The sequence below is a fragment of the Catharus ustulatus genome, chromosome 6 (assembly GCF_009819885.2).
Source record: "Catharus ustulatus isolate bCatUst1 chromosome 6, bCatUst1.pri.v2, whole genome shotgun sequence".
Classification (NCBI taxonomy): domain Eukaryota; kingdom Metazoa; phylum Chordata; class Aves; order Passeriformes; family Turdidae; genus Catharus; species Catharus ustulatus.
In genome coordinates, this window is record NC_046226.1 from 18,804,258 (window position 1) to 18,831,867 (window position 27,610).

Here is a 27,610-nt window from a genome sequence, read left to right on the forward strand (position 1 = left end):
TCTGCATGAGATGGAATGAGATGGAATGAGATGGAATGAGCACAAGTGGCACAGCAGAAAAATGAAGAGTTCTTTGGGTGACTGTGGAGAGGTCAGTCTGGATTTCACTGACAGAATGAGGTAATGAGATTTCCAGAGCATGCCAGGTTTTTTCTGCTGGTTTTTATCCTACTGTAATTAGGCATATTGTTCAGGTGAGCAAATCCTAGATACTTTCACTGTGAACAATGCTAAACTTGATTCACTTCCTTCTGACTGATCTGAACACAAAGCAGGTGAGTTTTTTAATTTACTGCTACACTGATGATGCATCAGCTGTTTTTCTTTTTATTTCCTATTAACTTTTGTGGACTTTCGCTAAGCTTTCAGGGCATTTAAAGCTTCTTGTTGTTGTTGTTTCTTTCTTTTGAAGACCTTTTTCTTTTATGAAGTTTTTTGGTTTTCTTGGGTGATTTTTTTTTTGTTGTTGTTGGGGGTTTGTTTTTTTTAGCCTTTACAGCTCTTCATGTAACACCTCAAGTAATTGCTGTACTCTATTTAATTGGAATGACAAACAATAAAAAGTTAATTAACAAAAAAAAAAGTCCACCGGAGGGCAAGTGAGTAGAATGGTAAAGAAGCCATGATTTACAGTATTTGCACAACTTTTTTTATAAAGCAATTGCTCTTCATTATAATAATGCCAGGAGAGCAAATAGAAAAAAAAAAAAACGTGTTGCATTAGCAAACAATTAATGAGCATTTGTAGCTGAATGGAACCCACTTTTATATATTATTTCATTAAAAGTTTACAGGATCCATGAAACCAGAGAATAAATAAAGGTAATGATCTCAAGGTAATGGTCTCCTAGGGGGCATGAATATTGAACAAATATGTTAGTCTTGCCTACTTACTTAAGCCTTAAAACCAGGGGCTTTTTATACCTTAATTTTTCTATCTCATTCATTGAAAGATCAAAGTGTGCTATTAGATAAAACAGAAATGGGCACAGGTATTTCAAATTTGGTGCTATATTCTTTAATGAGGCTTAACAAGAGCTCACTTTTTCTGGTAAATCTCCCACAATTTAAATCCTTTTTTCATTGTGAAGGATAGTTATTTGTGTTTTTGAAGAAAGTAGCACATATTTTGTAGAAGTCGATGATTTCTGAAAGAGTGATTAACATTTTCTTGGCTATGTATCAAACTACAATTTTATTTGGCAGTTTTCTATCAAGGCTGCACTTCCAGTCTTGGTGCCTGCACACGTGTTTAGGTGACAGGAGGGTTTTTCACCCTCTTCATCACTGTTTCACATATTTTGCATTCTTAGGCAGACCTAGTTAGCAGCTTCTTCATTTCAGCTGCCAGAAGAGCTTGATAATGTTGATAGTTTCAACACAATGCTGTTTTTTTTCCTTACATCATGAAAATGTCATGTAACTAATGGGTACAGAGACTGCCTGAAAGGACAGCTGGAGCTTGTGTAAAGAAAAGTTCATATGAGGATCTTAGCGATTTCAGGGTGCTTCTTTAATTCAACATTCTACATAGTTGCAGAAGCAGCCACTGATGCTCATTTTCTTGTTATGTCCTTCTATTCCCAGTTGTCTGCCTGTATTCATCTGTTGGTTCCTATGTCATATTTAGATTCTAGAAATTTTAGGAGCAAAGTTGTCTCAGTTGTGTGTTGCTGTAGGGTCTAGTGCAAAGGAGTGCTGGTTCTTGGCTGAGCTTCTTAGAAGCAAGAATGATGAGAAAATAATTGTCATGTTTCTAGGAAACCTCTGATACTGCTTTACCGTTCCCAAGTACATCCAACACCATCTAAGATTTTTTTTTAATAGGCTATAAACTGTCAATTGCTTTGTCACTTTTATCAAAGTTCCACTAGAATTTGATAAAAATTGTTTTAATTGGTGTGAATATGGTCAAGACAAGGGTTCAGGTAGAGTACTCTGAACATGAGTGTTATTTGTGGCCTTACTACCCAGGCTAGATGTCTTGCACATCTGTGAAATGAGCACATACACAATTACTGGATTATTGAACAATTGGGTGCTACTCAAGGACATTCTAGGCTGAGCAGTCCTCTGAAAGTTAGTTTGAAAAAGGGACATAGAAGATCTGGACAAGTCTTTGAATACTCAGAATGGAAATGCCAGTGGTGATTGAAAGCTGATTCAAATCTAAACCAAACTTCTGGGTTAATTAAATTGAGCTGGAGGCTTTGTATGGGTTTTTTTATCAAGACAGATCCTGCTGAAGAAGATTTAATACATGAAAAACACAAAAAGAAACTAACAGGAAGGTGATTAACTTCCCAGAACCACAAAGACTGCCTTTAATATTATTTTGAAATGGGGAATCACCTTATACATACGGATTCATTCTATATGATCTAGTTTGCACTATTTTTAGTTTAGTAGTTGGGTTGTTTTCAATGGGCAGCTCTTTCTCAACTCTCTGATACATCTAGATTTGTATCCAAAGAAAATGAAAATAGTTTCTGTTTTTATGAAAAAAGTAGTTATTGAGATCTGTAGACAAATGCTGTTCATCTGAAATGCTGGAATCTTGCCAAAGTACAGCTTTAATTTTACACACACTTGTCCTTCACACACTTGTCTATCTGATTACTTTTCCCTACTGGAAGTGTGACTAGCTTGCTACCTGGAAGAAAGAGCAATGGAATTGGAAAGGTGTGAACACATTAAAGTATCTTTGTTTTATCTGAAATTTAAGCCCTCAGATATTTCCTGATGAAGCATATGAATTTATAAATTCAAACAGAGCCCAACGTGGACAAGTATCAGACATGAATCATTTGGTGGTTCTTAATGAGAAGTGTCAGTTTTTCTTCTCTTTCTTTTATCCAATTCATCAGGCCAAACCAGCCCACAGATCTTTGGAGATCTGTAACATACAAAACAATTTCTAACCCCACAGACTGTGTCAATTCAAACAGCACTTTTACAAGCACAGTGGCAATCCATTGCACTTCTTTAGAGAGTTCATTTTTGGTGTCAGTTATAGCATCATAATGTGCACTGTATTATTGTTCTACTTAGTGAATTGCTGATGTGTATAATGATGCACCTGTTAGTCAAGAAATCCCTCAGAAGCCAAACAGTGCTATTAAATTGACATACTCACACAGAGCCAGAACTGTCAGGATGTTTCCTCTGCATTATTCAATATTTTCTGCTTTATGGCCATTAAAGACAATAATAAAACAGCTGTTGCTGAGCGTATGTTATCAAATATCAGTGAGATGATGAGAGCAATGTGGTGCATAGTGCAATAGCTAAGGATGGGTCAGTGTTTTTATTATCAACTCTGGGGGTTTTTCATGTGTATATGTCTTTGCCCTAGGCAGGAACTTTCCAGTCAGCAGATAAGTCCTGGAGTAATGACTAACTTTTGCACTAACAAAAGTTTCAATAAATATAGCCATACAACTTGATTTATTTTCTGGAAATAAAGTTTAATGACAAACTGCCGTTGAATTTTGCAGCTTTGTGGGTCTACCACTGGTGACAAGAAATGTTCTGACTTCTTTGTGTCTCTGATTGTTCAACTAGACTGCCTTTATTACCATGGAGAAAAGGTTAAGCGAGAGAGTGGACAGGCATTCAGTATATCTTGAGTTGCAACATAAACAAATTATTTAATACATATTTGGAGCTTTTGCCCAAACTCCTGCATATCTCTTGGCTACCTAAGTTTGGGATGAGGCTTCCTGTCATTCTGAGGAAGATATCAGGATCTCTGCCAGCTGCCAGGCTCTGTTTGAAAACCTTTCCACTGATAGGGCAAAGGGAATAAATGATCATCTGAGACCTGTCCCCTGCACAGGTCCCAGTGTGATGGAGGGTGTGCTTCAAGCACCAGAGGTGTGAAAGCCTTGTCTCCACAGATGGCCCAGGAACACTCCTATGGAGAAGAAATGTCAGTAGGACATATCATGACCTTAAATGCCATTCTCTGGGGCCATTGGTGTTTATCACCAGCATAATCTCAGGATTACAAGTATTACTTTAAGATAACCCAAAGAGATATAAATATATTATTTCTTTACATGAGTAAGGGTAGCAAAATTTTTTCTTGTATGACATAAAAAATACTGCCATTCAGAAATGTTTTAGTACTTTCTCCTGCCCTTACAGATATGCCATACAGATACACAGTATACTACAAAATATTGACGGAAACCAATTATGCTATGTTCCACTTCAGGGTGCTAGAACAGGACCATGCCTCTTTCTTTAGATCATGAGTCAGCATCCTGATTGGTTTAATGATCACTTCTTAAGATAAAGAACAGGTTATAATTGGAATAAGACCAGACAACAAGGAAGAACAAATGATTAAATATATTTTTTATGTAATATGACGTCCATTTGTTTTAAAAAAACAAACTGGAGAAGGGAAAACTGAGCTAGATTGACATGGAAGCCCTTGGAGAGATTTTCTAGCGAAAAACCCCCAAGGTCTGTTACCATAACTGTTTCATCTGGCTTCAGATTAAAAAAAAAGGTTTATGAAATACACAAGAGCCTGCATATGATCTCATTTGATTCAGGCAGAGGCTTCTCTTGTCATCAGACCATAACATAGATGTAATAGCAAACATGGCCAATTCACCTGACCAACAGTATCTGTAACAAACTAATCCATGACACATAATCCAGATGATATTTTAATGTTTCCAAAGAAAAGAGGGGAAGAGCACAACATGAGTTACATTACATATCAGAAAACATGGTGATAATAGGAGATGTTCTGGGCTGTGTTTTGAAGTTAGCTGAGATGATTGGTGAAGCTGAGAAGCCAGTGTGATGAGCTCCTCTCTTGAACTATACATCACATGTGGCTCAACTATATAGAACACAGTTTGAAATTAGATTTAATGTCTCAGGGCAAATATTATAAAGACATCATTTCATTGACTGCATTGACCATACTGTAAAATAAAGGAAGGGTGCTTAATTTCCAGGAAAAAGAAATTCAGTGTAAATTATTTCAGTCAAACTACACTTTGTATAATGAAGCAGCAGTTATATATTATGCTGAATCTTCTCCTTACTTCCATCTCCAAAATAGGTTAGGCACCCACTGGAAATATGAGTTAACATTTGTTTAAATATTGGTGTTGGCCCCTAAATGAGTTGTCAGTGGTGAATAATCTGATTAAATGGTTAGAAAAATTTTTTTCAGGAATTTTTTGTTAAAGCATATATGTTAGATCGTCTTTTCTTATTACCACAATTTTGCAGTTTTAGATTTCTGAAAACCTCTAGTATATAATCTAATATTTTCCAGCTCTAATCTGTGCCTGAAGGGGAATGGATAAAATTAATTAGTAAGGGCATATTGCTAGCTACAAAAAGAATCCCCCAATCCTAAAGCCGTCTTACAAACCTTTACCCAAAGATTTATTGACAGAGGATGATGTTATTTGAGAAAACAGTCTTGAACATCACAAACTCAAGAAAGTCCTAAAGGCAGAATGTGATGCAAGGAGATGCTGTTTGAAGCACTCAGTGACTCAAGAGATGATGCCCTGAGCAGTGACAGCTGCGCATTTGGAGAAGTCAAATGTCGTCATGACAGGTAGGAAATTTATTTGGTCATCTCTGACCCATCTCTGTATTTCTCTAGTAAATTAAAACTTATCCTTCATGTTCATGTTTTGCAGTATTTGGTGCAGAGGGTGATATTCTTCAATTACAGAGAATTCCTCCTTCATTTTTGCTTTCATTCCAGCACTTGCAAATAGATGAAGTTACTGAATGCACCCTCCTTGCTGTCAACCTGTAATTAAGTGTGAAATTGTCATCTTACAGAGTGAGCTGTCTTTGCCCTTAGAGGCTTGCTTCCTTTCACTTTAAAGTACCTCTAGCAAGACATGTCCCTTTCAATAGCTTCTGTTCTCATCCGACTCTCTCAAAATGCCTTGCAACATAATTCTTTTATCCTCACAGCATGATACTGCTTTTATAGTCCTTTTCAACCTACAGTGAAATATTTGTTATTCAATAAACTGTTTTCGGAATTTGTAAATACTCTTCAATTCCACATATTGTGTTCACCTAGAATTAAATTTCTGCTTGGAAATGTAATTAATACCTATGATTTCTAGGAATAAAAAGGGGAAAATAAATAAAGTAGTGAATGATTTAACTGTTTTATATAACTTGTTAAGATACATTCATCACATCAGGACAGAAACAACTAAGCTGATGCCAGAAATGTGGACAAAACCAAACCTCCACTTCCTTTCAGTCCTGCAGTGTGGACCTGGCTTCAGGCTGGGATTAAATCTAGTCCATCTCCCAGCCTCCTTAAATTCACCACCTAAAAGCCGTAAGGACTATAAATATTTACCTCCAGAAGCTCTATAATTCAGTGAAAAGGGTGTCTTTCTAACTAATAAGTGAGAAATAACAAACAGGGAAACTGGCTCTGTCTTTGAAAAAAAAGTGATTTTAATTATTTTCAGTGAGAATCCATTTCAAAAGTCTGTAAAACCAATTAGAAAGAATTATGGCCAGAATGGATTTAGCAGTGGAGTGCCAAAGCCTGTTTTTGTGAGGTTGCTCTGAAGGCTGTCTGATTCTCTCAATTCAGCCACAAAACTCTTGCAAGTCTGGGGCTTGGAGTTCAGGAGTCTGAGGCATCTCCTTGTCTCCTAGCAGGGGGAAAATTTGCCCTCTCCTGATCCATGTATCATGGGTGTGTCCCAGTCAAAGCTCATGTGGCACACACAAGCCCACAGGCAGGGACAATCATTTCCTGTACACTCAGTAGCCTGGTAGCCATTCTTTGGCTGTTGACTCTGTCCCACAGAGGAAATAATTGGAAAAGAGCCTATGATGTGGAAAATACAGCTTCCAGCATTATGTCAGGGACATGGAAAGGCTGAGAAAGAAGAAGGAGTAAAAAGAAATTTAAGGGAAGTCTTTCCCTTACAGCAGAGCCTAGTAAATCTATGCAGGACACACCTGCCTATGTAGCTAACTATATATAACTATATATATAGGTGTATATATATAGTTAAATATATCTTCAATATGAAATTATTAACAGCTGTCTTTATAAATGCAGTGTATATACTGAGTACTCACTGCATTTTATTCCATTCCTGAGACCATTTTCCTTCTGCTGAGTGCCAGCTACAGCCTCTGATTGATTGCTTTATAGCAGTTGCGCACCACATTTACTGCACCGGCAAAAGCATAGTTTTTATAATTTCCTCTTAGCAGGGTCAGGTTCAGATATGCCTGTATTAAGTGGGAAATCTTACCCTTCCTTGTGCTAATAACCAATATATTAGTGTGTAATAAAGGGAAAATTATTCCTATTGTTACCCTTAAATATTAAAAAAAATCATAAATTAGAAAATAAATGCTAGACTATCTTAAATAAAAGTACAAATTTTAGTTCTGGCACTTTTATTTAAAGAGAAAAGGTCAATAAATCTTTTTGCGATCTTATAATGCAGAGAAGTATATTTTTAACATGTTAACATGTTAATAAATGCTCTACGTTAAATTTTGTTCCTTAAAAATGTGTGAAAGATTCAGTTTAAGTGGAACTACAGAAAATATTGGAAATTTCTGTATTTTGCAGGGAAATTTGCATGGTTTATTAAATTTGCCTGTTATTTTGCAATTTTCTACCTAGTTCCTTCTAAAGTTATAGCATGGGGTAAGAAATTAGTACCTGGCAGATCTGTTCATCAACAGTGTTTTGTTTGGAATGGATGAACATTAAAATACTTGATCACATAAATCTGGGCAGTGGCATGGTTAGAGAGGGTGTCCACACATCAGATCAGATGAATCTATAGATCTACTCTATATATCTGGAGATGACTGAAATTTGGAAAACTTAGTGAAGACAAGAAATTCTGGAAGAATAAAAGCAGAAATGGGGGAAAGGAAAAGTATTGTAGTGCTAAAATATATAGAAACTTAGGTGAACTGGGGGCCTTGGAGACAAACTGTTTTTTCTTGTGCGCAATTTTTTTCCAAAAGCTTGGTAAAAAAAAAGACAACATAGACAGTGGAACATCAAATGCAAGATTTCTTGATGTGATTTGTGTATTTTCTGCTAACATTCTGTTTTAAAAGTATATTCAGAAACTTGGCAGAGCCTTGTTTTAGTCTGTCAATTGTAAGACTGTAAACCAGATGATAGACATGAGAAGAAACTTGCCTTCCACTCAAGCTATGTCCCACAGTGCTGGTGGTCCAGTGCCAGGGTTTCCTGGAAGCAGCCTAGTTAGGGGATCTGTCTTGTTCTGCTCCAGTAATACATCTCAAGATTAAAGATAAAACTGTAAGCGTTGACAAGTGTATAGTTTTATCTTTCTTATGCTTCATGCAATTTGATAAAAAGCTTGGCAAGTCACTCCTCATTCTTCTTAGCTTGGCTTACTGACTCCTATCTGTGTCAGGCAACCATAGTAGTGCTTTGTTTCTGAAAGTGGAAAGGGTTGCATATGGATTATTTTCATAGTTGTTTGTTTGTTTTGTTTTTATGTAAATCCTTTGTTCTCACTAGCCCTTGTAAAACCCAGAGAATATATTTTCCTGCTTTGGAGTTCACTGGTCATATCGGCACAAGGTATGTGTGACAGCTTTAACAACTTTTAAAATGTACTTTGGTGAAGTATGTCAGTAATATTTTTACCTTGTTTAGGTTTTGCTGCTAGCAGCAAGTTAGATCAGAGTTGCTACTGCCAAGGAGCCAACTACTGAGCGAATTTTCCATTTTAACATAAACATTTTCATGGTTTGTCTGCTCAAGTAAACATGGCAATTTTTGCTCTCAGGCAACTGAAAACATTCATGAGGTCAAATACAGTGTAAACAAAAACCTGTATCCTGAAGCACAGAGAAAAAACAAAACATTTTTTTCAACATGTTTTGACTTCTGATTTTTCTCCCAGCTTGATATGGTCTATATAAGAAAATTATTGCTTTCTACTGTTGCTATTTCTGCTGTCAAGTGCAGTTTTAAACTCCTTTTCCTCACAGGGCTTGCTGTTTAGGAGAAAAGCTTGGTGCAATGGAGTTCAATAGTTGCTCTTTCCTTCAGAGAGCTGAGCTTTCTCTGTTGACAAGCGTGCTGGGAACTCTTTGACCTCATCTTTCACATTCCCTATTGCACAAATAATACTGAGTTGTGACTTCAACACGTAACACAGGGACTGACTTCCCCATTTGCTGAGGCTTCTGTTATGCCTTTGAAGCAAAACCAAAAACACTGTTTCTTGGAATCCTGGAAATTACAAATTTGATTTTCAGCTGTAAAGGCTGGCACAGCCTTTGCTAAGGCTTATGCCAGTTTACAGCAATTGAGATGCTCAACCTACAGGGGAAGAAAGAAATTTAGAGCTTTAAAATCCATCTTAGACATTAAAATATAATTAGGAAAACATAATCCAGTTTGTCTTAGAGAGGGACTCTGACAGGATTTAAATTCTATGCTGATGAGATTCAAAAAATGCTCTGTTTTTCCTTCTTTTTCTGCACTTGGGCCATAGCGCATCAGTAGTGTTTGTGCTATTGAACAAAGACTTGCAACAGATCTAGTTTTAATTTGAGCCATATTTTGGGGAAAGATTGTTTTTTATTGAACTGCACCAGTTGCATCTTCATTTTGAATGCAGTTATATTTCCAGATGGAAAATATTTTAGCCTTATAAATACAATATTGTAGTGTTGTAGCTTTTCAGCTACTCCTGAATTATGTAAGTGTTATTGAGATTATGCTACCTAGCAGGCTTTTCATTCTAGTGAAAATTAGAGTGTGGAATTTCTATTTTCCCCCAGAATTCCATAGCAAAGGAACCTTGAAACAGATATTAGCCTTGTGAGATGCGCACTAGCCTGATGTGTAAGAAACTGCTCTCCTAATACTTGGGTACAGATTTTAATAACCTCCTTTTAATAGTGCAAAGCAGCTAAAGGGCTTTGAGCCAGAAGGGAGGAGCCTTGGTCCACAGATTGCCCAAATTCTACCACAGGGGCCCAGCAATATCTAATCTAATATCTAATTCTGCAGCTTTATAGTAGCATTCCAATTCCATAATGAATACATGAGTTTCAGTCTGATTCTCTTCATCCCAAAAGTGACATTTTTCTATATCCACGTTCTATTTCACAACTTCTGCAAAATGTTTCCTCCCAGGAATGCATATGTAAGTGTGGGTATGTCTTGTGTATGTATCAGTAATACTCTATTGACTGTGTAATTTTCTCATAAGTTAGAGCATCAAAAAAGAATACAGCTGTAAGAAGGTTAATAGGACAGCTAACCCTAAGCTGCTTCCCGTGTCAGATGAAAGGATGTTGGTCTATGTACTTCGAGTGGTGAATTGAAACTGAAAAACATGCTCTGCTACAACTGGCTTATGTGTGATGGATGTTAACAGAGGGGTAAAGATGAAACCTTGGGTTACCATGGACTCAAGTTGCTGTCACTGGCAGCATTGGAGGCACCTGGAGTAAGGAATTTGATGAATGCTCTCTTCTAATGTAAAAGTAACAGGAAAAAGAAGTGAACTGGAGCATATTGTAGGTATAGCTCTTTAGAAACTCCTCCCTGCTGCATTCAGCCACTGCCATTGCCCAAACGTTTGCCATTGTCACTAGACAATGAAGCTCCACAGAGCTGGGATACTTCCTGCTGAAAGCAAGACTAAAATGAGCAGGCAGAAGTAGAGAGGAGATGAGAGACACTGTCAGAGACAACAGCTAGAGCTCTTTGTTCAGTTACTTTTCTGCTATGATGGTTGTCTATGAAACTTGGCAAACTCCTAATTTACAGTCTACTTTTTGCTTGCAACACCTTTAAAGTTAGCTTGCAATAAGTTGCTAGGGAACACAGAAGGGAAAAAAAATAATTGCCTATAGAAAACCAGTGCTGTGCCAAGTTAATGAAGACCACTCTTACCACAGAGTGAAAATTATTGCAATTGAAGGAAGAAATAAAACTATTCATGTCATTTTGAAAGACTGGGATCTAGAATAACAGTAAAAATGAAGAGGTTGAACACATTACCAGATAAAACAGTGAGGGGTAGCCAGAAGATGAAGACACTAATGGCTGAAAAGGTAAGGCATAACCTCCAATAAGCTGAATTCCTTATGTTGTTTCTAATGTTCTGCTCCAGTTCCCAATAATCACTAAGATTATTGGTGTTATTCCTTCAAATCTTAAGACAATGTCTGTTAAGAATTTATTGTTTTTTGCACAGCTTTTATTTAAGAATGTAAACTGCTTTGAAAACCAGAGCATTGGCCAAACTTTTAGATGAAATAAAGAAGAAAGGCAAAAAAGATGAAAACAGCAGAGAGCTGATGATGAAAATTCAACTGCATCTCATTGGAGAGGTTCAGCTCAGTTGTTTCCAGAGGCTTTCTCTCCAAAGAAGCAGGTTGTGGTGATTTGCTTACAGTCTGCCCCTGGCTTTGATGGATTCAGATGTTTCAGTCCCACAGTAGGCAAATTTCCTGTGAACTTAAAAAGGGCAGGCCAGCAAAGAGAGGAAGAAAAGCTTTGTCAGAAGGCAAATTGTGTTACTTAGTTCATCACTGTAATTAACTTCATTTGTTTTAGTGTTACACAGCTGTCTGAAGCAAGCATATGTGAGTTGCCCTTGGGCTAGATACTACACAGCAAGTCTATTCTGAAGACATGTGATAAGCAATTATGTAACATTTTAGAACTGACTTAAGAAGGATTTGGACATTTAGACACTTTGGAAACCACTAGAAGTCCCAGTCCACGTTTTCACTAGGACCTAGAAATAAATGAAAGGTTTTCACATTTGTTCACTGATTTTCAAAGTCTCAAAGCAAATGGGCATTAGGAGTTTGAGGTCTCTGTCATTTGATGGGTTTGATCAATTGTTCTGCTGCTTTGAATTACTTTTATCTTTCTGATAATGAGCAGCTGTCTCACAACTGTCACTCACTCCTAGGGGCATCATCCACATTTGCATATAGGTTTCTAACGTTTGTCCTATGTCTGAGATTTGGACACCTTTTATCTCAGGAATGAAATATCCATTTAACTTGAAAATAAACCCCAACTCTTCCAGATTGTGATTGACACTTCTGCATGCTAATAACTGTAGACAGTAGGTGAAATACAATTCCTGCTGGACTGTTTTAGCTTTTTTTCCTCAATTTCTCGTTGTTTCAAGTGTTGAGGGGTTCCATGTTGTTTGTTGATTTTTTTTTAACATAAACTATTGCCATGGACTTTTCCATGATTTCCAGCACTCTGCTTTGCAGGCTGAGCCACCAAAGGCTTGAGCCATCTAAAACAATCTGACTTTGTGATGTCATGGACTACTTTTTTACTTGAGTAATAGTTCTCCATCTTTGCTTTCAGTTTTATGAGTGGTTGGATATATACAGACAAAGGAACAAAATGAGATCTAAGGCTTGAAGTAAAAAAAAGGTAAGCCAAGAACATGGTTTATAAGAAGAACCTTTTTTTAATATATAAAAACTTTGTTAAAAATAACTATTTTGAGAGGAGCATTTTTTCTCTGATTTTTGATTTTTTAATTACAGAAACCCTGGGATTTGGGCAACTGTTTTCTCATCAGGATTTTGGCTTTGCTGTGCATTACTGACATTTATATTAAACCTTAGTACATGGGTATTTCATTTTTTTGGCAAAGCAGCAGGTGGAATATTTGAACATCTGCCCATCAGCCATGGAATCACACCTCATTTATTGAGAGAACTTGCCCCATTAATTTGGGCTTGTCCTTTTATACACTGTGCTGGGACTTGATTTAAGCCTTCTATTTATCAAAATTTGCACCACTGAACATTTTTACAGTACAGCTTTTACTAACCTGGTTTTATAAATGTCACTATGCTAGGAAATTCATTCATTGCCTTGACTTGGAAAACTGGTTTTGAACACCAGATGCATATAATGCATACCAAACTGAGTTCTATTATCCAACTTTATTGATTAACTGCTATTGTTACTGAGCAACTACCAGTGTAAGTGGTGTTGAGTATGACTAACTAATATGACTAGAGACGTTTTAATTTTTATGAAACCATCAAACATGAACTATAGTAACTAGGATGAGTAGAAGGGGGGAAGAACTGGTTTTGTTTCAACAAGAAACAAATATGTATACTGCATTGAATAGCTCTGTCTGACTCCTGAATCTCAAGTATGCTCTAGAAACCAGGTGTCCTGATTAAAGCTGTGTCTTCTCATCTGTTGTGAACCTACATCTTCGGGGAAGAGTGTTTGTTGAAGGATAAATTACTGTGTTGTTTTGAAGGAGAGGGTTCTGTGGAGAAGAACAAGAACAAAAGGTGAGCATTGTGAACTGCCAAGATTCTTGTCACAGTGTATTTGTGTTGAAATGATCAAATAATCTGTTGAAAGAGTTCTACTTTTCAGCATAAGTGCTTTAGCATTTTCCTGTTTTGCTCAAAATTTTTACTTAACCTGAAACTTTTTGTGTGAAAATTATTTTAGTGTAGGACATTTCTGCAGCTATGGTAAAAGTCAGATACATGGGAGCACTGACATGTGGTTACTGGGTGTGACAAAATGCAGAGACCATAGTGCTGTGATGCACTGGCTGTTGCAGTTGTGGGCTAAGGAACCAGATTAGTCTCACTATGCAATTCATATGACATTAATGAAAAGGCGTGTAAAAATGGGTAGTTTATGGGTACCTTGGTTTCTGTAACTTAAAGGGATCTTGAGTACACACAAAAACCTAAGTTCCCAGTTTCTTGAATGTTGGAGGTACTAAAAATAGGTTGCAAAGATATGCACAGGGTAGGTATCCTGTTCTGGGTCCACAAAGCAGAATGAAGCCCCAGCTCAGCCCTGACCTGGGTGCAGCTTTTGGCTGAATTTACCTTCTGTTGTCTGCAAGTCAGCAAGCTCTGATTACCCAGTTCTTGGCCACACTTCTTAGCTGGGGCACAGCTCCTGGTAAGGATCCCATGATTTCCCACAGGACTGTGATGGCTTGTGTCCATCTGTCTCAGGTGTCTCTGTTCCTTTCTTGCCCACACCCCTTGGTCTGGGGTTACAGCTGGCAGAGCCAGATTAGGTCTCACACGTTTGACAGTATGTGAGTTTGGCAGTAAAAATACCTTGTCCTGTGCCTCCCCTTCTTTCTTCACTGTATGTTGTCCCAGGACTGGTGTCAAAGGGACCTCTCATTACTGTTCTATTTTGCTCCCTGGTGTAGATTCTGTGGATAAAATAGTACATGGATAAATTCAGCAGAATCTTGCTAGTTTTGCTATACAGAAGCATCCTTCCAGAACCTTAGCCAAGACTCTGGCTTTAGAGCAAATAAAATGAGTTGCAGTAGAGGCAGCATAATTATTGTGCTTTAACATGCTTTCAGAAATATGAAAGTCTGAAAAAAGTACCACCTCTTCAAATCTTAAGAAATTTTGAAGGAATTTTAGCAATATTCACAAAGTCTATTTGCTTAGTTTTATACATTTTCTGTGTTCTTTTAGTGTTTTAAAGAGTAGTGAGGAGTGTATTTATAATAAAACTATGGATTATTTGCTTGTGAATAATGCTGCATATACTTGTCATTAGAGATGAAGTTGTGCTGTATGTTGAATATTTTTATTTGCTCAGTGGCTTCTCTAAAATAGAGAGAGCTAAAATGTTCAGTATAGAAAAACCAATGCTGTTTACATGCAGACATAAACCAAGATTGCACTGCTGGCTTAAAATATAGGATTTTAATAGAAATGTAGGAACTCAGGTAAATAAACATTTTAAATTCAAGTTAAAGTTTGGAAAGCAAGCAGACTATTCCTATGTAGATACAAATAAAAATAGAATAGAATTAAAGGAAAATAGTAAATTTAGCACACTGTGTAGAGAGCTACAATATTTTCCTTAGTATAATGCTGTGAAGTGAATCCATTTTAAAAAGAAGTAACAAAACCCAAAACAAAACAAAACAAAAAACCAACCAACAAAACAAAAAACCTGCTGCAACAGTATCTTTCCAAATCTTACTGGGTCTCCTTAAAAATTTTTGCAGTTTTGGGGTATCCTCCTTGCCTCATTCCTTTCAAAATTGCCTTTTCTATTTCTTTTGTATCCGCACACCAGTAGATCAGTTTACAAGGCAATCGACACCTTCATCCTCATCGTATGCAGTAGAGTGCAGGGAGGGAGAAAAAGACATCTTCCACATGTAGATTGTGAAGATGGTTCAAATGCAAAAAGGAAAATGTGACATCTTGTCTTTTGCTGAGTCTGGTTAAGATCTTACTTTTTTCCCCAGCCTCAATTAGTGCCCTTGGGTATCATTTAAAGATCATTCCCCATGCAAAGAGCTGGATAGAAACAATTGCAACCACTGCAAAAGAGAAGTTGGATTCTGGACTTGATGATATGCTATTCCTTCGAGTGTTGAAGCAACACCTCTAACCCTGCTATTTCATGGACACTCACAGCACAATTGATGCAAAGACATGCAAAGTCGGTGCCAGTGATAGTCCCACACTATTTTTGTAGTCAGGGTTAGCAGGGAGGAGCAGGTGCACAGAGGCGTGTGAGCTCCCTTCTCATAAGTGAAAATGTGATTTTTCTGGCTCCCCAGCGTGTGCCTGTTTGAGATGCAGCAGCTGGAAGCCCAGTGCTTAACTGAGAGACCCAAGCCATAAGCAGGGATCATTGTTCCTCCTCCTTTGTGAACACTGCATGAATTTGCATGATTGCAAGTACTCTTGCTGTGGGGTTGGCATGCTGTGAGATTTTAATGCTTCACTAAAATTAGAACATTAGCTCTGCTCTGATACTGTTTGGATGCTTTTAAATTATTCTTTTCTGAACCAATAACATTTAACTCTATCAATCTGTAATTTGAAACTATTTTAAATCAAATAGTTTAAAATTTGCTTTAAATTTTGAAGTAAAATTTGGCTTTCAGAACTTTTCTATTTCCTACATTTTATGGCCAAAAATCTGCATTAGATTACAGAGCTTGTAGTTTCTGTGCTCTCACCTTTGTACAGAGTTTAGCAGTGATTTGTGCCTGACTGAACCATCTTTTTCTAAAGAGCATCTGATCTTGATTACAACAAAGAAAATGGAGAATCATACCTGCACTTTGTTATCTGTTACACTGATCATTCATTTTTGCTTGTGAAAATACAAGCCTAGTTTTAAATGAGAAATTGTCTGGCTTCAGCTCCTATCTCTTTAATTTTATCCTGTATTTCTCCAATAAATTACTAAGATCACTAAATCACTTTATATATTTGTGAAGGAAGAAAATGTACTCCCATATTATGAACAAAGTATTCTTTTAAACCAAGACACTGGTAAACTATTGCATGTAATGTCACAGAGTTGTAACACCTGTGACATAACTGGCAAACTAAATCTCTACAATGCTGGTGGAACAGCGAAATAAAAACAAACCAGCACGTTTGCCAGATTCAATATCGATGGACATCTCTTTTGTCATCTCTTAAAAGTCTTTCGGTTCAAATTAATTGCACCTGCTGGATATATAAAAATGGTTTCTTTTATACTGAAAACTTTTTACTCAAACCTGTGAGGACAACCTCAAAAATCTTTCCAAATAGAGCATCAGTTGTAAAAATCCTAACATCAGATTAGCACTTTCAATCTCCATCTTCTAATGAGGCTGCATAGCTGCCTTTAGTTTTTTGTTTTAATATTATTTTTAGAAGATTTTTATTCCTTATTATGCTACCTATAAGTCTTCTAACTCCCTCAGGTTTCTCTGCCAACTGTAGGTACATTGAGAAGTCCAGCTGATTGATTACTGACCTCTTTTTCCCAATGTGCATTTTTTGCTGCATATTTTGCCTTCCCTGCCCACTTTTTTTTTTTTTTTTTTTGCTATTAACTTTGCCACAAAACCAAGATGGGATTTTTATCCAAAAAGTATTCTTTCTCAATCTTGTTAAAAATTAATGTTTTTTTAGCTTTCTAATGAATTCTTGTGATACAACTTCTCTTAAAAATGTAAAGTTGTTCTGCCTACTCTTTTCTGTCAAAGAATTTTGGCTGAAATTTTATTTCAGCTTTGGGGAAATTTAAGTAATCCAGTAAAAACTTTGCTTCTTCTATCTCTTCAAAATAGTCTTGAATATATAAGGTTTTAAAAAGGATTTTTGTAGAAACTTCTATCAGTTACCACTTTCATACTTATTAGCACCATAACTGCTTGTGTTTTCTGAAATTTTATGGTTTTTGTCTTGACTTTGACTTAACTTGAAGGGACCCTCATTCAAAGATGCAATTTTTTATTAAATAATGAACAATAACCTGCATTTTAAAGTGTATATACATATATATATATATTTCTACACATATGCATAGAAGACAATAAGAAATATGTAATACAATACAGAGTTTGCAAATGGAAGTAATTCTCTGATTTGAAACACAAAATTCTCTGCAGCTGCAGATTTGATTGTCAGCTGCAAGAGCAACCACAATGGAAATTCACTGTCACTATGGAATCTGAAACAAAAGCACTAAAAATAAATTACCTTTAAATTTTATTCAAAGAAACCAAGGGTAATGTTGCAATAAATTAAACAATCCATGTTTTGTGGGGTTCAATCATGCCTGCTACTGATTGTTAAACTGGAATAGAACAACTACAGTGCATGACCTGGGCCAGCTCTTCCTCTACTTAGGGTTGCCCCTTCAGTCTATTTACTAACACTTTAACTAATATATCTTCAAGTAAATCCCTGCTAGGACATTTTAGCTTCTTCTGGAAACCTAACACTTTCCATCTTTAACATCCTTCCTTTGCTTAAGTTATTCTCTCTACTCCATTTCTCTTGCTTCCACCCAGCTTACAAAATTCATTCCTTCCCTTAAATATTCATGTCCTAAAGTGTCTCCATGACACAGATTCATTGACAGCAATTTTCTCAGAAAAAAAAGGGATTTTTTAAACTGAATTTTCTGGCTCTGTAGATACATGTTGGCCAATATTGATACAATTTACACCCAGCCTTTATTTATTTATTTTAAAACTCAGTTTTGAAGAGTTACTCATTTGCTTGTGGTTCTCACATTTATGTCAAGTTGTAATCTCCAACAAGCAGCACTGATCTCTCTCATTATTTATTGTTTTGATGCAGAGAGCAATTAAATATAATTAACTGACTGATTATCATTTGCTGGTAGAATTTGCTAAGAATGCATATGCTCCTGCAGGGAGTTGCTTGCTATTTCCTGCACCACTGATCTGATGCTGTTTGGAGAGAACCTCTTTTTCCCCTCTCTATTTGCTGCTTCACTGATCTGGGGAAGGAAGAAAGTGTATGAAAATAAGTATGCCCTAGCTTGTAAAGAGCTGTCTCATGGAGAGCAAAGGGATAGAGTTTCACATTGGCTTTGTGGCAGTCCTGAGATGCAGAAGCACTAAAATATTCATAATTGGACCATGAAAAAAGGTAATGATGCAAGCTTTTTCATTGCCATGTGATGCTGGGGAAATCACGCCAAAAGGTTTTGGGTTAATTTTGATTTATTTTCCCAGATTTCAGATATGAGATTCTATGTCAGTAAAAGGGTTTTTGGTTTTTTTTTTTTTGGAGCAGTATTGTTAAATTTCCTGCATTAGGAAAGATAGCCATTGTTTTTCACAAATTCAGTCTGTTTAGCATGCCAGTAAACCTTTAGGTAAGCCTTAAGACCTTCTTAAGACATATACATGAATTTAAATGAAGGTTAGCTAGGAAATAGGTATTCTGCACTGTGGTTTTGTAATTGCCACTATTAAACTGATCTCTCAAAATAGAAGTTCATACACTGTTGTTTGCTATCATACAAGCTGGTAATTGGAGCTGCTGATCTTAAGCTATTCAGCAGCTCATCTCATCTGAAGGCAAAATTCCTTTCATTAACTTACCACTTGGTCCTCCCTGTTGGAATTCACACCTGGGTCCCATTTAACAGTTAAAGCTTTGCCTTATTATTCAAGTGTTGTAAAGCATTTTCTGTGCAGGTAAGCTGTGGCCTGATACAAAAAGAAGTATTTTTTTAGACAAACTTTGTTTAGATAAGCAATTAATTACAGGTTTTTTTTTCTGTGTTACAGAAATGCTTTCAACTAATTTTTGTTTACATTTAGGCCTTTGAAGAACTGTTGTTCTATCAAGGTTTTGCTCATTAGATTGGCATTTCCAGTAGACAATAAACATTTTCTCCCCGTGTGTTAGAAGCCCTCCATTTCTCTAAGTACATTGCTTCAGTGAGATTTCTCTGATTCTCATATTTATGTAATGCAAGCTTACCTGTAAAATATTTTGCCACCTTTACTTTTGAGAATGTCTGACTCCTTTCTTACAAACTTTTGGGAATTTTTAAACTTCTGTTCCTCTTCCTTTATATTGAACAATGCTGGTTGAAAAGCCCTTTGGACGTGGTGGCAAGCACCACACTTAGAACATTGAGGTGACTGTGCAAATGTTAACTAATTATGTCTGCTGTAGTTCTGTGGGATGGGCTAGTTTTATCATCTGCATTTGCACAGATGGGAAATTCAAACTGAGATTTTCAAGTCATTTGCCCTCAATCAAGCCAGATGAAGCAGTCCCAGAGCTGAAAAGGGAGCCTGGAATTGTTGCCTCCCACAGCCCAGAGCAATTCACCTAGGTTTTGCACACTAACTGGCTCTGAATAAATATATCAGTTGAAAGTGCAGCAGCTTCATACAAAATATTCTGTATTTCTGGCAACAGCAACAGCAATCCTGGAAAGAAGTTGAGATGCAGTTATCTTCATGCTGTAAGGGAAGCTATGATAACCCAAATTGCAGTGTAGTGTAGCTTATGCATTTCACCAAAATTATGCATGGCCCCCAAACATGGAAGATGAGTCGCAGTTCAAAATGGACATTTTTTGGTGTAGAGGTTTGTGGGGTTATTTACAGTTTTCTCTCTGTCTTATTTATGTCAATATGCAAATAAACACACAGTATATTTTTTTAAAGGCAAATTACTGAAAGGAATTTTCTCGCTATTTTTTTCTGTTTTTTTAGTAACTACATGTACACACCATTATATCAGTATATTCTATATAGTCAATGTATATATGTAAAGAATTGTAATGGTCATTAATTCATGTTGCAGATCTAAGAGAGCAGGGAAGCACCATGTCAGTGTAAGAAGAGAAGGCTCAAGGCCTCATATCAGGATTCCAATACTTAAAGGGTGGCTTCAAAGAGGATGGAAGCTCTCTCTCCACAAGGATGAAGCTCTCTCTCTGCACAGAGGACAGGTGGCAGTGGATACCAGTTGTACTGGATATAGAAAAGGTATTTTTACAGTGAAAGCAACCATTAACTGGAACAACCTCCCCAGAGATGTGGTAGAGGCTCCATCTGAAGAGGTTTTCAGAATGCAATTTGAGAGGATGCTAGATAATCTCATCCAGACTGCCATGAATGGGATCTTTAGAGGTCTCTTCAAACCTGAGTTATTCTGGATACGGAAGGAGAATTTCATGGGGAAGTGTACCAATGCAGAAAGGCTGAGTTTTACCACATTTGTTGGCCAGACACAACATTTAAATGGCCCAGATGTGCTAGTCAGCTCTTGTGGAGTTCCATCAGAACATTTCACAGAAAATTGCTTAAAATCTTTTATTAATCAAAAAGGTAATGCTTAGAACTAAGTTTTAACGTGTTAAAACCTTGATACCAAAATATTAACGAGTATTTTGCTGTATTTTCCCCAGAGAAATTGTGTATTCCCCATCTCTGACAGTGTTGAAAGGCCAGGTTCAATGGGGCCTTGAGCAACTTGGTTCAGTGGGAGGTGACCCTGCTCATGCAGAGTGGTTAAAACTAGACAATCTTTGAAGTCATTCCAAACCAAACTATTCTACGATTTTATAACTTCTAGTGGTTCCACTCTATTTCTCAAGATTAACTTGGATCAGGCAATGATCAAAATCAAGACTAGGATTTAAGTCAAGATCTGTGTTTATTTTATTTTGTGGAGTTTTCTAGATCTGAATTCCCAGATCCCTCTGACAGGCTGTGAGAAGCCAAATCTGATCTGGATGTTTTTCTACAGAACCTGAAGGTTACTTGTTCACCAGTTTCATGCAACTGCTCAATTATTGTCTTCATAGCCAACCTACACAAAGTATCTGCCAATGCAACTGCTATTTGAGACATATAGCCAGCTAAAAGCAATGCTTTTCTCTATTAATTTTTTCCAGCTGACTTCTCTGTTTTTCTTTCATCGCTTTTTGCTGCTTCACATTGTTCATCCTTCTGACCATGTCTCAGTCTCTGTAACTCCCCCATATTAATAGTGTGGCAAATGAGGTAGGCAGAAGTACATCTATTATCTGTGAGATGATAAGCCAACTGTCCACTTGTTGACATAAAAAAATATTTAATTTTCCTTTTTTTTCTGATATCATACTGATATTTATCTTGGGAGGGGTATTCATACTTTCTAATGAAAAATACTCTTTTGGTTCAAGCAATTGAAGAAAGCAGTTTGTTCTCATTATTTTAAGGGATTAATTAAATTCAAATTTGAGATATCCCTGTCAATGCCTTCATGAGGGATCTGCTATTCCAAGGGGAAATATTCAATAAAACTGTAATGGAGTCCTCTGATTTCTAAGAGTTACACTTATAAAAGAAACACAAAGGTTATGTTCCATACATTTAAACACTCCTAATCCACTATAAAGGTGATGTTGGCCTTCTCTAGATGGACTAGCTCCATGGGCAATAATTTAATAAAAATTTATCCATTTGTTGAGGTTTATCCCCAGCCAGCAGCTAAGCCCCACACAGCTGCTCACTCACTCCCCCCAGCAGAATTGGAGAGACAATTGAAGGAGAAAAGCTGGAAAACGCAGGAGTTAAGGTACAGACAGTTTAATAGGGAAAGGAAAAGCCATGCACGCAAGCTAGGCAAAACAAGGAAATAATTCACTGCTTCCCGTAGCCAGGCAGGTGTTCAGCTATCTGCAGGAGAGCAAGGGCCCATCCTATGTAATGTTGATTTGGGAAGGCAAACTCCATCACTTCAAATGTGTCCCCACTTCCTCCTACTTCCCTGCCCTCTATACACTGAGCATGATGCCAGATGGTTTGGAATATCCCTTTGGTCAGTTTGGTCACCTGTCCTGGCTGTGGCTTCTCCCAGTCTCCCCTGCAGCCCCAACTTCCTCACCAGCATGGCAGTATAAAAAGCAGAAAAGGTCCTGGATCTGTGTAAGCCCTGCTCAACAATAACAAAAACATCTCTTTATTATCAATCCTGTGTTCAGCACAAGTCCAAAACACAGCCTCATACCAGCCACTGTGAAGAAAATTTTACTCTACCCCAACCAAAATCAACATACAATTTGAATCTTATTTTGATTTATTAATCCTTCTTTCTTTCTGTTATCTTTCTTGGCCCTTTTCTGCTTTGATAGATAAGCTGTGAAATCTTAGAGACAGTCTGTGAAAGGGATCTGCTGGAAGCCTGGCTCCTGTGGGACGTACTCAGAGCAGACATATAGCTTAACCTGAGAAAAATTTTCTTCAAAGATTGCATGTTGAGATAGGAATGGTGCACATTCTCAGTCCATCGAAATAAGTTTTGAAAAACATTCCTATGCTGAATCACAAATGCTGTCATTTATAAATGAAAAGAATATCACTCCTGTATGGGATAATATTTTTCTTCAGAGAAGTGTACAGGTTTTATTAAAATTAGAGCATTCTTGTTTGAAAGTGTCAGGTAGAGTCTTGACACTTTGAGACTGTACTCCAAAAGATGATTGATTAAATTTGAACTTCAAAGAACCTACAAAACTTAAAACAGTGTTTTCAAATGAAAAACACATTTTCATTAAACTTTTTCAGACCCTTATGTCCCATACACTATTAATCTCTGTTTACTTAGGCAGTATAATGTGGTAGTCTAATTTTATAATAATGCCTATTAAGAACAGTAAGAAAGAAAATTTGAGAAAAAAAAGTGATAAAGAAAGTGAGGGGGTAGTAGTATAGTGATATTGATCATGCTTATCCTGGGAGCATCTCCTAGGTAGCACTTTAATTGCTATAACCATGAAAAAATATTTTACTTCTACATTATTAAGCATGTATTTGTAAGGCCTCCATTATGTAGAGTACCTGTCAGGTCTGGTGAAATATATTACTATTATCTCTATAACTTACTTTTCACTTATATGTGCACAGTCTTTGATCTAGAGGAACTACATTATTGCAAGAGAATATTCTAACTATATATTTCAATTTTTCACATTTATAAACCAATCTAAAGACAGAATATATAATCCAGATCTTTCCACAAAGTATTGGACTTGCAAAAAAACCAGCTTGTCTGATCTCAGGTGCATTTCATTAGTAGTATTTGAAAGTTTCAAATACTACTCACTGTTTTTCGTGTCTGTCAAACCTGCAACATTTTCTATGTATCTCATTCCAATTGCTGCTCTGTCATTTTTTGATAATGGGCTTTGAACTTTCAGACATAATCAATCAGAGAATTATTTCAAACCACTGCATTATCTGCTTTATTGAAAGGAGTCAGATGTGGGTCCATCCACTGGCTTAAAGGATAATGTTTTTGAATTAGCCTCCTTCATTTACCACAGTTGCAATGGAGAATTTTTGGTATCAGCTGAATCCTAAAATACGACAGGAGTCAAAATACCATGTGTGGGATAGCTATTTTCATGTGTTGCTTTTCATAGTTGTTTTTATACCTTCTGTCGTTTTTAGTACTGTGTAAATTGTGATACTGGTCAGGCAAAATGAAATTCCCCAGGTGACAATGACACTGCAGCCACTTTTCATTCTATTCAGCAAGATGTCACCTGACTACTGAATCTAATTTTCTTCTCTGTTCTGTGAATGTATTTCTGTCTACTTCTTTTACAGCTCAGTACTTCTGCTGTATGTTCCATGCTTTTACTTCTCTATATGTTCTCTGTAGACATAAATCCCCTTCTATGTTTTTCCAATATACTTGTTATGTCAGCACATGCATATTTAAGGTGATATCTTTGTGAAAAAATAAAATCTTTCTTCTCTCCCATCTGTGAACACTTGCCAAAATGCACAGTGAATTGTTTACTACTGTTTTAAAGACAAGATCTTCCTTGACTCCGCTGTTCCCTTTCTAGCTCTCTGTTCACTGTGTTTTCTCCCCATGTTCACTATGTGATTTTCAAGGTATTTTTGGCAGTTATAATCATAAATGTCAGAATAATCACAGTTAAACACTAAAAAGCAATAAAACTTTACTGATTTTTTTCAGAAAAATATTACTAAGTTGTCTTCATTGCTTGTTAAGTCTGAATCCCTGTCCAAAGGGGAAACCTTATTAAATCTAAGCATGTCCAAGGTTAAGTAACAAACTTAGAAAAGTTGCACCCCAGAAGCAGGAAACAGCATAATTACAAATGTGCTTCATAAAATTAGTGGAGGCCTTGCTGTTCCAACATTATTTATGACCTCTAAAACCAAAAGGATTGAAAATGATGGAGAATGACCTTTTAGCAAAGAATGTGCTTCTTGCCTTTAGCCTGTCTGATGATCACACAGTCTTGATTGAGATAGTTTTCAAGGCTGAAATAAGCAGAAGGTAATCACTGAGTTGAAGGTCACCTATGTGTAATGAACATGATAAAGCCTCTGATTGCACATGATAAATTAGTTCTGCATAGAATCAAATAGTTTAGAAAGACTGTCTGGAAAGGGAGAGAAGAAGAAAATAGGGAAAAAATGTACCTATCAAACAGGGTCAAGAAGAACTTGTATTAGTATGTAGCTTCTCCTTCTGTTACACAGAAAATACTCAAAACTCAACAAACAGGAGCTTTCTGTTTTCTAGCACACATGGAGTTAATGTGATGTGTTCTGCAGTGGTTTACAGTGGAGTTACACCTTAGGTGCATAGTGTGTCACTGTGCTCTGAAGGTGTATGTTAAACTGGCAGAGCTATTTTGAGTTCCAGCTAGTGACTAGTGCTTTAAGTGGACTAAAACCAGCTCTCGAGTAGCAGAGTGAGCCAGCTTTTGGCAAGCAGCCATCCATTGGTTCAGCCAGGGCCCCTGCTTGCCCAGAGCACTATGGTAGCTGCCTCCAGGGCTGTTCTGGACTGCTGTGCAGTCTTTGCTATTGGATGGACACTGTGCAGTCCACACGTGAATAATGGGGCAAGCCGTAACCTATCTTGTCATGCAGTTGATTTCTTACCCAGGAAACAAAAATCTGTGAGGAAATAAAGAACTCCTAAGGAGTGCCTTGCTAGTTTACTTTCCCTTCCCCTCCTGATATCCCACTGAAGCTTGGAGTCCCTTTATGTTTGTAGCATTTAGAGGAGGAGTTACATCTCTCTAAACATAATGAACTCCCAAGTGGGAAAATATATTCTCACTTCTCAAACCATCTGTACTCATATGTGAATAGAGATAGATTCAAGAGATTTGTAATACATTCATGCATAAAAATTGAGAACAGCTAATTCTTACATGCTAGAGGAAACTGCTGCAGGATTATTACATTCATATGAAAAATTACCACATTTGTGCAGTCAGAATTCAATATTTACAAAGATAATGGAGATGGAACATTTGATCATCTGGCAGTGGACCAAAAACACTCCCCCAAGACCTGTGTGGTAGGGTATCTTGAGGACAATAAAAATAAGTCAGAAACTTGCAGGAGGGATTGCAGCTAGTGAAATTATATGGATATATGAAATGGGCTATGTCTACAAACACATTATTAAAAACCATAAGAAAATATGACAATCAGGGAAAACTGACTGGTATTTTTTCAGGTAGTCCAGTTGAAATGAAATTATCAGGCTTTTGGGTAAATAATAAAAATCCAGATGCTTATCTTAATAAGAAATTTGGATGGTGTGATCAAGTGTATGCTGACCAAGTTTGTCAAAGGGCCCAAACTGGGTGGGGAAATGGACACTTCAGAAGTGAGAGCCACCCTGTGGGAAGATCTGCGGAATGGGCTAACAAGAACCTTTATCTTAAATTCGACAACGACAAGTATCAGGACATGTACCTGGGAAAACATAATAAAGGATTATTTATCCAGGAGGTTCTGGTGGGCAAGAAGCTCGGTATGGGAGAGTACCATACTGCTGTGGCAAAGAGAACCAATAAAATTCTGGGCTGCATCAACATCAACCTTGCCAGCAGATGATGGTCATCAAAGACGTCATTATCATCCCCTACTCCACGCTTGTCAGGCCACAGCTGGAATAGTGTTTTCAGTTTTGGTCCCCAAAAAAAGTATAGAAAAAGTCTGTGCCAGGCTGGAAAGGGTCCAGAGAAGGACCACAAGATTGATCTGAGGACTGGGAAGCTGGAGGAAAGGCTCAGGGAACTGGATTTGTTCAGCCTTGAGAAAAGAAGTCTTAGATAAGACATCACCATGCTCCTGTATTTAAAGAATGACTACAAAGAAGATGGAGACCTCCTTTTCACAAGCAGTCACATGGAAAAAGTGAGGGGTAATGAGCTCCTGTTGCTCCTGGGGAGATTGCAAGAACACAAGAGGGAACATTTTCACAATGAAAGCAATCAGCCATTAGAATAATATTCCCATTGCTCGATTCCCCAGTGTTGGACACCTTTAAGATCCAGAAAGACAAGGTGCCAGGCCATCTTGTCAAGACCAGAAATGTTTGGGTCAGATGATCCTTGAAGTCCTTTTCAACCTATTCAATGATTCTGTGAAAATAAAAAAAACCCAACACAGTATTAAAAGTCAAGGACGTACAAAAAGTGTCAGATAGTAATGCAAAAAACTTTGTGGAATGAGAGACATGCAGAAGGCACTGTGTTTATACATAATAGAAGAATAAGTGATATAAAGAGCTTTTTACTGGGATTCAATTGATTCATTCTGATTTATATGGTAAAATGTATTTGTGACAGCAAGAATAAAATTATGTGTACAATTGTTCATAAAGAAACCTTTATACAGGGTTTGTTCCAAGAAATATTTGACAATTAATTTTGCATAACATTTTCCATTTTAATTATTGTTTTTCCTTATATTCTGGCTGTAGCCTAATGACTTGTAGGCTAATGAAAACTGTCAGGAAGAAGAAAAATAAAGCCTACAAAGGAGCTTACTGCATGTCTTTATCTCCAGAAGCTCTGACAATATTTGCATATAATTGTACTTCTGGAAAATACAGAGACACTTTGGTGGCAGTCTGAAGAGCTGCCTGAAAGATGTTTATTCACTGGGTGTTTTAGAATGATGGGATTAACAGAAAAGAGTTTCAGTGATAGAAAAATCTACATTTTGTCCTCCTCTTCCAGAACACTAGTGGATTTTCCCTTTTCCATTTTACGATGGTATTTAGGGTCTTTGATTGGCTGGCTCAGAGTGAACACAGGAAAGTGGAGAAGGCAGTGTGGAAGGTGAGTTCTGAGAAACAGATGAAGAAAACAACTATGCATTCATATATATATCTATGTCTAGCACTGAGGACTGGGATACTTGTAACCATTTCAACAGCTCATCATTGAATCTACCAGATGTATTCTGTCTTCTGT

At 37.0% G+C, this 27,610-nt stretch overlaps 1 protein-coding gene across 1 annotated transcript; it reads left to right on the forward strand.

The window, feature by feature from the left end:
• Window positions 1-26,243, forward strand: LOC116997383. Its single transcript, XM_033061977.1, has 3 exons — window positions 1-120; window positions 20,161-20,687; window positions 25,861-26,243. Exons 1-3 carry the CDS (start codon window positions 26-28, stop codon window positions 26,241-26,243), a joined length of 1,005 nt encoding a protein of 334 aa, XP_032917868.1. The 5' UTR covers window positions 1-25.
• Window positions 26,244-27,610: the final 1,367 nt, after the last annotated feature.